Source organism: Triticum aestivum, chromosome 6A, assembly GCF_018294505.1.
Source record: "Triticum aestivum cultivar Chinese Spring chromosome 6A, IWGSC CS RefSeq v2.1, whole genome shotgun sequence".
Taxonomy (NCBI): Eukaryota; Viridiplantae; Streptophyta; class Magnoliopsida; order Poales; family Poaceae; genus Triticum; species Triticum aestivum.
The window spans coordinates 474,249,196-474,262,932 of NC_057809.1; the positions used below are offsets into that span (position 1 = coordinate 474,249,196).

Genomic DNA, 13,737 nt, shown 5'->3' on the forward strand with positions numbered 1-13,737 from the left:
GGCCTCCGTCGCGTCGGCGTCACCGAGATGCGTCAAGATGCGTCTTCAGAGTATAGGACGCGGCGAAGAGGTGGCGTCGATGAGGCTGCGTAGTCCGGCGGCGAGTACGTGTACGGCCTGTAGTGCATGCCGGCGAACGCGGGCGAGGGCGTGCGCTGAACAGGGCGCCCATGGGGGAAGGTGATGTTGGAGTTGAAGCCACCATGGGCGTCCCCATCGGCATAGCCCGGCGACGACGTGCTCCATGGGTGCGGCGACGACGAGAACCCAGCCGGAGAGCCGACGCTTTGCTGGCTCCAGGCCGTGTACGAGTGCCCACCGGGTGGATTCATCATCGCCGCGCGTGCCGCCTCCGCTTGTTCCGCCGCCGCCGCAGCGCGCGCCGCTTTTTCCCTGGCCTTCTTGGCCCTGTTGCGCCTGTCGGCGGTGACGGCCTCTCGGCGCTCCACATCTGCCTTCCACTCGGCGTTGCTCATGCCGTGGGGCTTGGATAGCGGTGCCCTCGGCTTCCTTTGCTTCGGCTGGGCGGCGGCGGCTGTGGGATCCGTCGCGGCGTGCGACATCACATACTTCTTCGGCGGCATGGCGGGCGGAAGGATAGGGAGGAGGCGAGCGTTTTGGCGGAAGGAATGGAGAAGAGAGAGGAGCCTAGGGGGGGAAGCGGGAGAAAACGGCGGGAAAAGGGCTTCAGTCGCTGATAGAGTGGCCCCACGCCGCTTTTCGCGTGCGCCGGCGCGCCCAGGCGACACCCGGCCGCTTGGATTCGGGGCAGGATCGTCGGCTCTGTATTTGGCCCAAACCGGCGCTAAACGAGATCCTGAAGGCGCGATTGGGCCGATTTCGGTCACCGGCGCTAAAAATTCGCGTAGGGGGAGGGGCCTGTTGGGGACACGGCTGGAGATGCTCTTACATAGATCCTTAGGTCTTTTGGCCTTCAGTTTTGTTCGTGTATAGGTATAGCAGGGGCACTTCAGACAAATAGTACTGCGTTGCACGCACAGCAGAGCAGAGATGGTGTTGGTTTCTAAATAGAAGTACTACTCTGGTACGTACTTGGTAGGGGTCCGTCTAGACTGAAGCGTGGCTGTACTTACTGGTCACAGGCGCTGCAAATCTCGACGGATGTTTGAATGTGCAGGCCAATAATCTGGCCAAGACAAACAGGGAAAATGCCATTTGAAAATCTGTAGATGAAAAGAGGAATTGAGATGTTCAGGTTGCACAGGAAACATGGCAGCACTGATACATATATAGATACACTCATGTGATGACTGATGATTGATTTTCTGCCGCAAAGAAAGGATTGGTAAATCAGCAGGCACTTCAGTTGGGATCACGGGGAATAGATAGCCCGGACCCCGGAGGCGTTGCCCCAACTTATCAGCAGTAAAACATGACACGCTTCACGTTTTCCTTGAGCTCAGGCAGAGGCTTAACAGCAACATTCCCTGCAGCTCTACTGCCGCCGCGTGCACCAGGAGGGGCACGGCTTGTCGTGGCACCGCTCGCGACCGAGCCACCATCGGAGGTATCCGGTTCCATGTAGAACCGAGCTCGAAAAGCCGCGAGGTGAGCATAGTATGCCGGAGGCACTGCACATGAAACCAGTACACTGAGAATAATGCTATACAAGAAAGTCTGATGATTTTCAACATCAACTAGGTATAACCGAACGGAGGTTTTGATGCATCCTCTGCTTACCAATCGATACAGAACGGGTGCACCTTGCGTAGCTGCAACAATAGGGCAATTAACGGTCAAGTTTACTGGTCATAAGCATATAAAAGTCGGAACAGGATTAGCGTGACGGTAACTTACGTGTAACACAAATTGTTCGTGAGAGTCTGTAAACCATCCGCGGTAAAATTGTTCTCATCCCAAAGGACATGGTAATGCGCAGGGCGGCTTGTTCCCTGAAAGTAATGTAATGTAAGGTTAGATCAAGTCAATCCCATCAGATGAAGAATGCTCTCATTTCTACCTGTACAGAAAAACTCACCTGAATACCAGCATGGCTACAAAGGTAGAAATCGAACTCGGTAGGATGGCATATCTTTGAATCAACCACAGTACCTAATAAAATAAGATATAAGATGGTAACTAAAAGTTGACTCTGAGTTCAGTAATTGAGCTTTCATGCATGGAGTCGAGAAGCTACACAAAGCAAGTAAACTCGCTAACAAGGCAAACAACTCACCAGGCAGTATGTTTCCACTTTTTGTGTCAACACTTCGCTGATCGTTGTGGTTATTAGCAAATAGCCGTGTATGATGGCGCTTCTGGACCACCACAAAGGTAACAGGTGGCTGATAATTGGACTCCAAGGATGCGCACGCCTAGGTTTGTTAAACAGCAAAAATGTTCAGACTCCATGCAGATCTCATGCGACAATATTTAGAGAAAACACAACCTCACCTTTCTAATCGCATCAAGCTCATACAACAGAACCTGATAGAACTGTCCTTCGCTAACACCATCCCTGAAAAAAAAATGTGTGAGGTTCTATACAATAACGCCAATTGGACATGCTTAAATTAAGATAGTACCTATAGAATATGATCCTTTGGGGTTTCTGTCCAGTTGATCTATGAAAGGAAAGGAGAAGTTCTCTGCATAGTCAATAGAACATGTATATTTAGGTATTGATGAGGTGCAAGTGAACAAGATTCAGGTCTTAACTCCTAGCGACAGGCATTAATATGTATGTGTCCTCTGCGTGTTAAATTTGTAAAGTATTACACGCATACCGTTCAAACAATATTCAGGTGTTACAAGTGAACAAGATCATACCTAACCATTCCACCATTTACAGTCCCTCTCTGAGGATCTTGCCATACTTTAAAAAGATCTTGTATCAACTCCTGGCGACGGGTTTGTGCACTCACCAATCCAGCATATTTGGTGACCTCAGGCCAATCTTGAGAAGCAACAACCTGCATGAGCATAAAATCATTTACAAATCGTTGGGTGCCCAGCATGACGAGAACATGACAACAGTAAAACTGAAAAGCGGATGCTTGGCATTGAAAGAGCAAACTTTTGCCCAGAATATAAGTTTTACTACAAAATAATGCATGCATAATGATTTAAGATTAACATGTTATGCACCTACAGCTGCAATGGAAGGGCTAGAATCTTCTCCAGGATGAGGATGGGTAACATCAGCACCAAATATAATGGTTGGTCTGTCACTAACAAGGGGAATTCTCCTTGACAGAGCATCAACAAGTACAGTATTTCTCCCTCCCACCTAAAGAGTAAAGGAATGTGAACATCAAGTATAGAAAAGAGTAAAGGAATGTGAACATCAAGCATAGAAGGAACAGAACTACAAACACCAGGTTCGTAGTAGACAGAAGCCACAGAACAGGACAAACCTTAACATTGATTTTAAGGGCGACGTTTGCAAGATACTGCTGTGTCGTCTTAAAAACATGTTTCGTGAGACAGCATTGAGAGACCAATCCAAGATCTGTCTCGCATATTCTTTTGAGATTACCTGAGGGAATGATAAGAACAACACAGCGTCAGAAATTGATAAGAATAATAGTTAGTATTTGTATTACATAATACACTAGTTATCGTTTAATTAGAGGGCATACCATAAAGAGGACCATTATTGTCAGGCAAAATTGCAATGAGCAGGTCAAGCTCCCTGCCCAGTGGTTTCAGAATATTCATAGCATCTCGATAGTGTGCCCTGAGTGCTCTTTCTACATGCTCAGCTCTCGTACATAAAGGAGGAAGCAGAGGATCCTTTGAGAAGTCCTGTGGTGAGAGGATATGAAGCGTATGAGAAAGAGAACGTTAAAACAACTGAATGTAAATGAACATGTTGAAAAAAAATGTCTGGAGGCAGTGGATAATATAGACCTACCATTCCAGATATTTCGCACATGTCAGCCAGCTGACGACAGAAACTCCTGGCAGCACTATCTTGGACATTCCGAGCAAAGTTAATACATATCCACTCCTTAACTCTACCACCATTGACCATTTTCTACAACCAAATATTGGAAGCAAAAAATTGCATAGCATTTTCAAACAAATATTGGAAGAGATACACAGGAATACCGTTTATAATGAAGGATTTAAGAGCATACCTTATGCCTCATATTCCATTGGCCAATTCTTGGCAATACATCCTTCTCTCTGCCACTATCGTGGTACTTAAGCTAATAGATAAAAACAGTAATCAGACATCCAGGGAAAAGATGTAGCATATAAAATAGTGAGAGTTGAAAGATGTCAACCATGTGTTAAAACATTGAACTTACTCTAGGGGGAGGTAGGACTCGAGCTTCAACTGATGCAAGACGTTCATCAATCCTTATACCAAACTCCCGTGCATATGGATCCTCATGGTATGCGTTGTGATTCACCGTCTGGTAACCAGAACAAATCAAGAAACAGGTTCAACATGGAAGCCATTCTTGTTGTAGGAAGAGAATAAAACTGACTATGATTATATGCAAGAAAAATGATAAATACATGGTTATCTGTAGTGTTATACCACAAGGAGCAATTGACTCCCATCAAGCCACCTTAGCATGTGTACAATATAAGGCAACACCAGATTCTAGTTGCAATAACAAGTTATTGGACATGTTTTCAAATATCACTACCAAGTCCAAATTAGTGTAAGAAAAAGGAAAACCAGGTCCACTAGAGTAGATAAATGATAATAGGAAATTGGACGAGCTTATATACATAGTTGAAAGCATGTGTGGCTAAACCCAGAAACAGGCCATCGCTAAAAATAACAAAGAAATCCACATAATAATACAGTGAAACAGAAATAAATCAGTTTAAAATAGTTCACACCACAAAATGCGGCAAAGTTACCTGCAAAATGTCCAGCTCCCGCTGTTGGGGATGCTGGCAGGTCACCTTAAGAAGAGCAGTTATCTGCTTCTCATTCAGTCGTTTCGAGTAACGCTGTCCCTCAACAATCTTACATACCTTCAAGGTAAAAGGAGGCAACATATGATATGAAATGGATGTTTCTATAACTCTTTAACTCTATGTAGCATGCCGAATGTTTTTACTGTTCAATATGTTCGAAAAGTATGACACGAGATAATACAGGTTGTTTAGGATGCCAACCTCCATCGGAAGAAAATTCGGTCTCTGTTGGTTACCCACTTGCAAGCAAGGTAAAGTGGTGTGCTGAATGTTAAAACCATACGTCTCCTGGAAGTACTTCAATACTGTCTTAACAGTACCATGATCATCTATAGGGAAACTGTCACATGCCAAACCAAGAAAGGCAACAATCAAATTAACAGTGCGATGGACATAACAGAGGGTTCACATCTAGGTAAGTGAACTACATACGTTAATTCTCTTGTTGCTTGTGAGGTAAGACCAAATATACGATACTTTCTGCGCATATTGCCTCTATGTGTGACCTCAACCTTTACACCTCGTAGAGCCTTCTTGATCTGATCAGTGAAAAGGAAGGAAGCTTGTCAAGTAAAGAGTAAGCACAGAGCTACAAATTAAGCATGTACTTGAAAACATACGAGTAAAATATAAAACCATGTGATAATCGATAGAATAACATAACCTTCACACGGTCAGCATCTGATAATGGTCTGACTGAGACGTTTCTGTTCAAGAGTTGTGCAACGAAATCAATCACAGGAAGAGGCTCAATGAACGCTGTAGATGACATATCTGCAAAGCAAAAATGTCAAGCTATTTCAAGATGCTAGAGAAGACCAGATCAATTTAATGACACTATATGATTCATATCTTAGGACTGGACTGAACATGGAACAAAGGTTTACCCACCAAGCATGGCACATAAATACAACATCTAAGATTCAAGATTTCCAAAAATAAATATGCTCCTAATATTGGCTGCTATTTACCGAAAAAGGCTTTTGCCCCACTTTATATATAAAGAAAACCACCGCAGCCACAAAGTTCAACACAGGTCCACACACACACACAAAGGTAGCACGACAAATAGTACAGGAGTGTTCTGCTGAGGGCACAGCTCAACAAGCCCTGAAAATAAAAGACAAGGCGGTAGCAGATTATAAGGATATGGCCATATGGGCACGGGGCACGGGATGTCATATTGAGAGGGCAGTTCAAACTGTGAACAATTTTTCGATAGTGATGGATCCTATATTTTTTCTCTCAACATTATTAATCTATTGGAGCAAACATGGCTGATGTATCTGTGATTTGTGAAATTTACATACACTACCTACCAATCATCCTAGAAGCAAGAGGCCTGAGTAGGGAAATATTAGCGGATGGAAATTATAAACTTCATTGTAGCCAAAGCTATATTTACCAATAGCAATCCCCTTAAGTTATACTCCCCCCTTAACTTATTACGAAACAGAGGCAGTAATTCGCAAGAAGCAAGCAATAGTTATCAGTAGTCAACTGTTTCATCTACTACGAGTTATTCTTAAAATGGTCATTATTCTAAAGTGGAAACAATGATTGCTCGTCTCATAGTGGTACTATGGATTGTGAAGATAAAGAGTTGGGATCTAACCAATATTCAGTGAAAGTCCCATCTGTGTGGGCCGTATGCTCTGGTAAAAACCACGCCAACTTTCCAAGCCATCACCAAGTTGCTGGCGCCTCCCTAAGTTCGGTGAATAAAATGACCTGGCAACTGGGGAATACCTAAACATGAAAAGTGAAGAAATGTTCAACAGCCATGCTAAAACAATAGTATCATACATCCACATGGTGGGAAAAGATTACCTTGCAGTAGGTAATTCACGTAGAACAATGTCAAGCACTTGAATAGCTTCTTGAGGAGCATCTGGTTGCTTCCCAGCTAAAAACATAGCTAAATGATGGAGATCGGCACGCGCGGCAAATTTGATGGCGACCGTAAAATGTTTTTCGCGCCTTAAGGTAAGGAGATATATCAGCAAGGAACACAAACGTGTATCAGCTAATGGCTATGTCTACAATAGCAAACCTTTGTGCAACTTGCGCACCACCAAGTTTATCATCCTCATCCTGTAGAACAATATTAAAGGTCCTAGAAGTAAATGGCAACGGTCCAGCAGTATATAGGCTCTTCCTTCCATCATAGGCAGGAAGACGACCACCCAAAAGAGAATGTCTGAAGAGTGTTACAAGTTGTCCTATGACAGCACGATTGACACCACGGGAAGGAATGTCGGGAGTTATAGATACCTGGTGTGATATCAAATGAAAGCTCATGAGAGGAACATATTATATGTTCAAGAAGTTCTGCAAGAATGAGACCTTACATCATACTGGTGAAGATCTTTATCAGGCAATTCAGCAGAGAAATGATTTGCTTTCACGATGCACCTACTGCCAAATGTACCCTTGCCAGGCCGCATTGGAAATCTTACTGATTTAGTCGACGATGGTGCTGATTGGATACCTTGTCTAGAGGAACTTTGACCTGGGATATCAAGTTGCTGAAACTGTAACTGGACTTGTCCAGTGTTCATCTCAACATGTAGTGAGGATGAGCCAGTTTCGGGTGGTGAAGGTCTAAGCACCGGAACTTGGTTCTGGACTTGTGGAGCTTGGTGCAGTTCGGGAAGTGTTACTGATGGAGTAGCAGGAACTCCGCGTCCATGACTCCCACTCCTATGCCCATCATGGTATGGTTGTGGTGTTCCTCTTTGGCGTGGGGCACCATGGCCATAATACCCATGTGCTTGATACTTAACAGGACCACCAAATGGTTGATGTGATGCTGGATCCTGAAAATGTCCACCAGAACTCAGGTGTTGTCCACCACCACGACCACCTTGTTGAGAATATTGAGTATTGGCATGTAGCCGACCGCCACCTCCATGCTGTTGAGCTCTCTCAACCCGCTGTGATGGATCCTGACCAGGGGTTCTTGGAGCACTGCGAGTTTCAGTACTTCCCCGTGCGCTAGGGGGGGTATATCTTTTATTTTTCACCATAGTTAAAGCTGCAAGGTGAAGCAAATAGTTTTACTATTGATGTTGGTAACATAAACAATAACTAGCAGGCATAGAAAGATGAAGAATAAAGAGTATCAAGACAGATAACACAATGACCAAGCACAAACTAGAATAAAGAGAACGGGAAATGATTAGCATTTTGCGTAGAATTGAAGAGCACTACATGTGCTAAATATTATGGCCTAAACTGGAAGACAGGATTTGCAATTCTTTTCAGGCAGCAACGGGCAGAGTAACATATTCTTTATCAAAAGGAAAAACAAACTGAATCTTGTTGTCCAAAGCAAAACTAACAAAAAGAAACTTGTTTATATGCCATCAAACAGTGTCCACTTAAATCATACGCTACTGGAAATCCCTCAATTGCTTATGTTCCACTCAGCCACCGACTTTCTCGTTATTGCCAGTTCACTTTGTTAAAGTCCTCTGATACCTCAAGAAAAAGTTAAAGTCCTCAGTTAATTGGATCAATGCCCCCCTTTCCCCTCAGTGGTACATAAACAAGCTTAGTGTTGGTACTTCGTGGCATCGTGCTGCTACTGCCGTGTATCCTAATGTATTGACTTGCTCCTGCAGCTGTGTGCAAGCAGTGCTTGGTTGCAATTTTTCATGGAACTTTGTTTGCAATTTGAACATGGCAACTTCAAAACTCTTACATTTTTCTACGGAAACTTGAATGCATTGTGTTTTCAACATGACAACACGAAACCACCATGAAAACACAAAAAATTGCACATGGCAACACAAGCAAAACTGAATATAATCACAGCCTCATGACATTTTAACATGAGAGTTCAACATGAAAAATTACAGATTTCAGTACCAACATGGCAAATCTAAAAAATAAATTCTAGGATAATCATATCTGAATTTTCACATTACTAATTCCATACAGCACTTTATTGAAATCACGGTTAAGATCAAAACAAGTCCATAACATGGCTTATTCAACCGTGACAACGAACGAAATTTATTCTGCAGGTATGGAAAGGAAAAAAAAACTTGCCGTGGCGGCATAGCTGGGCGTTGGCCTTGCTGTTGAGGTCTGGGAGCACGCTCTCGCTGTCATGGCGGCCAAGCGCGACTTCGCTGGACAAGGCGTGAAGGCCGACGGCATGGGGTAGGGCAACGTGGAGCGGCGCCAATCGTTCCCCCGGCCGTGAAGGGAAGATGACGAATTGCTGGAGCGGCCGTCACGGTCTCTTGGGTTTTGGAGAGATGGGGCCGCCGCGAGGGGGCTCACCGGTCGCGCTGGCTGGGGTAGGAGCCGCCATGGCGGTGTGCACGGGTGGCAGAGGGGAGAATTTTGGAGACTGTTGACCAGGCGAGTGAATTTTTTTTATTTTATTTTTTTGGTCCGTTGGATTGACCACGCCCGTTGTAAAATCCAACGGCTGCGGTATCCTCTTCCTCCTCCTGACTTCAACAGTATCATTGGCAGCACTTCCGCATGCCGCCTTGCCGCCCCGTCCAGCTTGAATTGTCACCTTAGCCATATCGCCACCCCTGGCCTTCCTTGTGTATCGGGCACAACCAACTTTAACATCGATGCCCCCGTATATGTACCTCTTAAACCTTCGCCTCGCTTCCATCTAAGATGTCGCGTTTTGTGGCATCGGCGGCTCATCAATTTGACCGACACACTGAAAAAAATTCAGCGCATGGTAATAACAAACATGATTAATATTTGAGATTTGATCTTTTGCCCATTTTACTTTGACATTTTGCCTCCCATAACATTACATTTGCTCAACCTTTTTTTTATATTGAGCTCTTGGCTTTTTAGAATATTTTTTATTTATTTCACATTATGTGAACATTCTGGATTCAAAATTCGATGAGGTGCGTGCATAATAGTAAAACATTGTGAATCTTTGGGATTTGATCCTTTCCCCTAATTTTTACTTGGACGATTTGCTCTTTTTATATCTGATCTCTTGGCTTTTGAATATTTTTTATTCCTTTCACATTATGTGAGCATTTTGGATCAAAATTCGATGACCAAATACCCCTATGTAGGTTTTGTGGAGGTAGCTGATTCTCCTCCTCTTTATTTTGATGTCCCTTTTCTCCGCAACGGAGAAAGCAAATGACTTGTGCACAGTCACCCGCTCCTTATGGTTAAGCTCTTTCATGAAGTAGACATCCCTGATTCAACGAAACATGTCGCACGTAGTTGTCTCCATCGAAGTGGCTTGGTCTGTGCATCCCAGTTGTTATTGCTCTATCAGTCCTCGCCTAAGTCGCCACCTCACCAGGCATTGTTCTGCAAGTCGTTGTCTCCATGTAGTTTGTGTCTGCCCATTCACCACCTCAATGAATGTTGCCGCCTCGCCGCTCCAAGCCACATAGATACCCATCACACTGCCTCTATACAATTCACAGTTGCCCGGTCGCGGCACCCATGAACGTCGCTGCCTAGCTCGCCGTCCCACTGCTCCATCTCAGTGTGTCAGTTATTCATCATCATCAGAAATTATTCAGGAGTGGTGGGAAGGGAAACGAACAAGAAAAGGGAAGGGTGTAGTCAAGTAAATGGTGTTAGTGGTATATCGACATTTTGGGTGAGGCTAACCTGTTATGGGGAAAAATGCCGAAGTAAAGTTGGGCAGATTATCCATTGTAATGTATTGAGGGCAAATTGTCAAAGTGCAAAAGGATGAATAGTTGAAGATCACCCATGTATTTGGTGGTTTCGGCACAGGTGAAAGCATGAGCAATTGGTAGGGGTGTTATTTTTTTAAGAAAGGAGGGATTACCCCGACCTTAGCATCGAGCGATACATATAACCATATTTATTGCATCATTCAATAAGGTCTAACAAAATAAATACATAAATCAACCCAAAGCCATAGTTCTGACAAAAACTGTTGCCCTGCCTATAAAATCGATGATGTGCGCTGACAATTTATTGGTATGGGTGTTATGCAAAAGTTCTATGCCAGGGCTCCGCCTCCTCTTCCTCCTCCAAGAAAGAAAGTTAGGGTTCGTGCCTCTCGCCGGCGTCGGCACAGGTCCGCCTCGTCTCCGGTGGTCCTAGGGCCATGTAGGCGCGGTGGATCCTGACAAGGGCCGGCGGGAGGGCTCCGTTTTTAGTCGTTCTTTCAATCTTGCTAGGGTTTGTGTCCTACTCAGGAATGGAAGACGACGGCGGCTCGCTGAAGATGGAATAAAGGTCTCCCCGCCTAGCCCCCGTTCCGGTGGTGCGTTTAGCATCGTTGGTGGGCGTGTAGAGGTATGTCTTTGACAGATCTATCTTTGGTGAATTTGCTTGGATCTCATTGTTGTTCGTTTATGTCCGTGTGTCTTCGGTTTGGATCCTTTCGATCTACGTTATTTTTCATCGGCGGCGGTTGCTGTTCTGGGGTGCTGATCCTATGGGGTCTTAGCACGGCGATTTTCTGACTGTCTACTACAACAAGTTATGCCCGGCTCTAGCGATGGAGGGGCGATGACGACGGCGCGCCTTCCGCTCGCTTCGGTGCTTATAGTAGTCGCTAGGTGGTTTATGGTTCTGAATGTAATTTTTATTTCTAATGTTCGTTGTACTGTCATGATTGAAGATGGATAAATTAGAAGTTCTCCTGCAAAAAAAAAAAGTTATGTGTATTCTCCAATACTTTTCCCACTAAACAGGAGATAGTGACATGGATGGAGCACCAGCACCATAATTCATTTTGACCTGGGATTAGTTAAACTTGTTTTCAGCCGTAACTCTCTGGTGCGTGATCTGTTACGTCTTCGGCGAGTAGACGATAACATTAACACCGATGGAAACATTCGACGCGCTGCAGCGGTCAAAAACAGCCAGTACTAAGACCATTTTCAATAAATGGTTCAAACGTAAAAGTACCTAATTTTTGAATCGTCTCAAGCAAAAAACACTGCTCTAATAGACAGTTTATATGAAAAAAAATTAGATCGCGGTCTTTTCATGATGTAAAATATAACACCTTTTTTTTTGCGGGGAGTAAAATATAACACCTTGCGGTGTAAATTTACATTACATGGTGCATCTGGTCCAAAACCAACCGCCGCCCGCGAACACCCAACCGCCACTTCCTTTCCTTTCTCGCCCGCGCCTGTCCGCCCGTCCGAAGACCAGCCAGACAGAATCCGCCGTCGTGACCACGCAAAACCTCGCCGTCGGCGCCGCCACCACCCTACATCCTCGCCGCTGTCGCCCCCGTCGCCTCCCTCGCCGGTAGCCGGCTCGCAGCCGCCCGGACGCCGCCGAATCGGGAGGCAGCTGACGCGGGATTCGGCGCCTCCGGCGGTCCAGCTGCCGCGGTAGGCCTTCGTTGGGTCTTAGGCTGCCGCCGACCTCCTCCCCGCCGGCCGTGAGCTTGTCCACGGCTGTTGCCCCGGCCGCACGACGCCGCACCAAGCCCTCCACCCGGCTGTCGAACTATTCTTCGCCGCCCGCTGAGCTCTTCTTGGTCGGTCTCCAAGCTCATTTCTTATCACCGCCGCCGTCCGGAGCCGACCGCTGCCGTCAGCAGCAGCCGATCCAACCTGCAGCTGCTGGCTGATTTTGGACCATGAATTTGGACCATCTATTGGAATTGCTCTTGTGGACCATGATTTTGGGCCATCTGTTGGAGTTGGCCTTTTTTCAAAGCTCCAAAACGCACTTTTGACGGTTTAAATTTTATATCTTCGGTTTTGAATCGTCAAAATTTGAACCATTCATTGAAGATGCTCTAACTGATTACCTAATCCATCTCGCACGTCATTCATCTCAGGATCGGATAAAAGACAACATTCGCAAATCAGCTACTACTTGAAGAGACAGGAGATCAACAGCGTCCACGTATTGTTTGCAACCTCTGACAGTCTGACCATCCGTCAGAAGACGGAGCAAGAACAGCAGCACCCGGACAATCTCGTAGATACTCGTCGAGCGAAAACGACGCGGACAGTTTTACAAGCGTCAAGAAACGGATAGACGGAGGAAGCAGCAAATACTACTTGATCATCCGAACCGTACCCGTCGTCCATTTGCACTACTACATAATTAATATAGCTGCCAACCTGAGCAAAACCATGTGCAGGAAATAAAATGCGAAGCATATCCATACCTTGATCATGGGGGGAGTACCCGTTGTCCGTCCGGGAGGCCATCGTCGCGGTGTGTTCCGCCGTCAAAGCTGCGCCGCGCCGCCCCTCGCTCGAAAGATCCCGGCAGGCCGGCCGCCGCCAGCATTGGCAGGCAGATCGGTCCCAAATCCGCAGCGGACAATGAAACGAGATTGGAGTTGGAGGAGGGAGACGTGAAGAGGGAGATGTGGGTGTTGGTGTTGGTGTTGTTAATAATTCTTATAGATAGTTAGATAGATAGCATTTGTATTTGCTGGTGGGTGGGCGCCTGCTGTACGTCCCTCTCACTCACTGGTCTCCTTGGCGCGCAGACAGAAGAGAAGGCAGCCGAGTCGCGCAATGTGGCGGCTGATGCGATACCGCACGTAGAGCCATCGCCAGTCGCTGCTGGCGAGCGATGGTGAGGCGCAGCTAGCTAGCTAGCGCACGAGGGGGCCAACAGGACGGCGATCGCCCTCATTGGCCATTGCTTGCTTAATCTGGCACTTGCGGCTTAACAAATCGGCCTAGCTCGGCCCGGTCGGGGCTTAATTGGCTCGTGCGCTCCTCGCTGGCGTGTACTATGTGACAGTGACAGCCGCGGACTTGAAACTTAGGGTTCTACATGTCAGCGTCTCGCTGGGGTGGTTCCGACTATGTCACAGTTGCACTTGTATATGCTGGAATTGGGTCGACTGATCAC

General features: G+C 45.9%; 1 protein-coding gene across 2 annotated transcripts; it reads right to left on the reverse strand.

The window, feature by feature from the left end:
* Window positions 1–1,170: 1,170 nt before the first annotated feature.
* On the reverse strand, window positions 1,171–13,276 carry LOC123127972 (protein argonaute 1A). 2 transcript variants are annotated; one of them, XM_044547851.1, is made up of 23 exons: window positions 13,037–13,276; window positions 7,257–7,942; window positions 6,959–7,179; window positions 6,736–6,885; window positions 6,521–6,654; window positions 5,570–5,679; window positions 5,338–5,444; window positions 5,107–5,245; window positions 4,846–4,962; window positions 4,278–4,385; window positions 4,104–4,175; window positions 3,878–4,000; window positions 3,603–3,768; window positions 3,378–3,499; window positions 3,113–3,250; window positions 2,791–2,933; window positions 2,547–2,609; window positions 2,416–2,479; window positions 2,198–2,336; window positions 2,000–2,073; window positions 1,819–1,913; window positions 1,702–1,733; window positions 1,171–1,592 (listed from the first exon to the last, which is right to left on the reverse strand). In XM_044547851.1, the coding sequence occupies exons 1-23, from the start codon at window positions 13,077–13,079 to the stop codon at window positions 1,381–1,383; spliced, it is 3,258 nt and encodes a 1,085-aa protein (XP_044403786.1). In that variant the 5' UTR covers window positions 13,080–13,276; the 3' UTR covers window positions 1,171–1,380. The 2 variants fall into 2 exon arrangements, with proteins under 2 accessions (XP_044403786.1, XP_044403787.1); XM_044547852.1 differs by lacking the exon at window positions 13,037–13,276 and adding an exon at window positions 8,962–9,271.
* Between the last annotated feature and the right edge of the window lie 461 nt (window positions 13,277–13,737).

Coding starts and splice junctions, on each gene's coding strand:
- LOC123127972 (XM_044547851.1), bottom strand. CDS start 13,079: ATGGCCTCCCGGACGGACAACGGGTACTCCCCCCATGATCAAG. Junction 7,943..13,036: donor GTACTCCCCCCATGATCAAG/GTATGGATATGC, acceptor TTCACCTTGCAG/CTTTAACTATGGTGAAAAAT. Junction 3,769..3,877: donor TGTGCGAAATATCTGGAATG/GTAGGTCTATAT, acceptor CTCTCACCACAG/GACTTCTCAAAGGATCCTCT.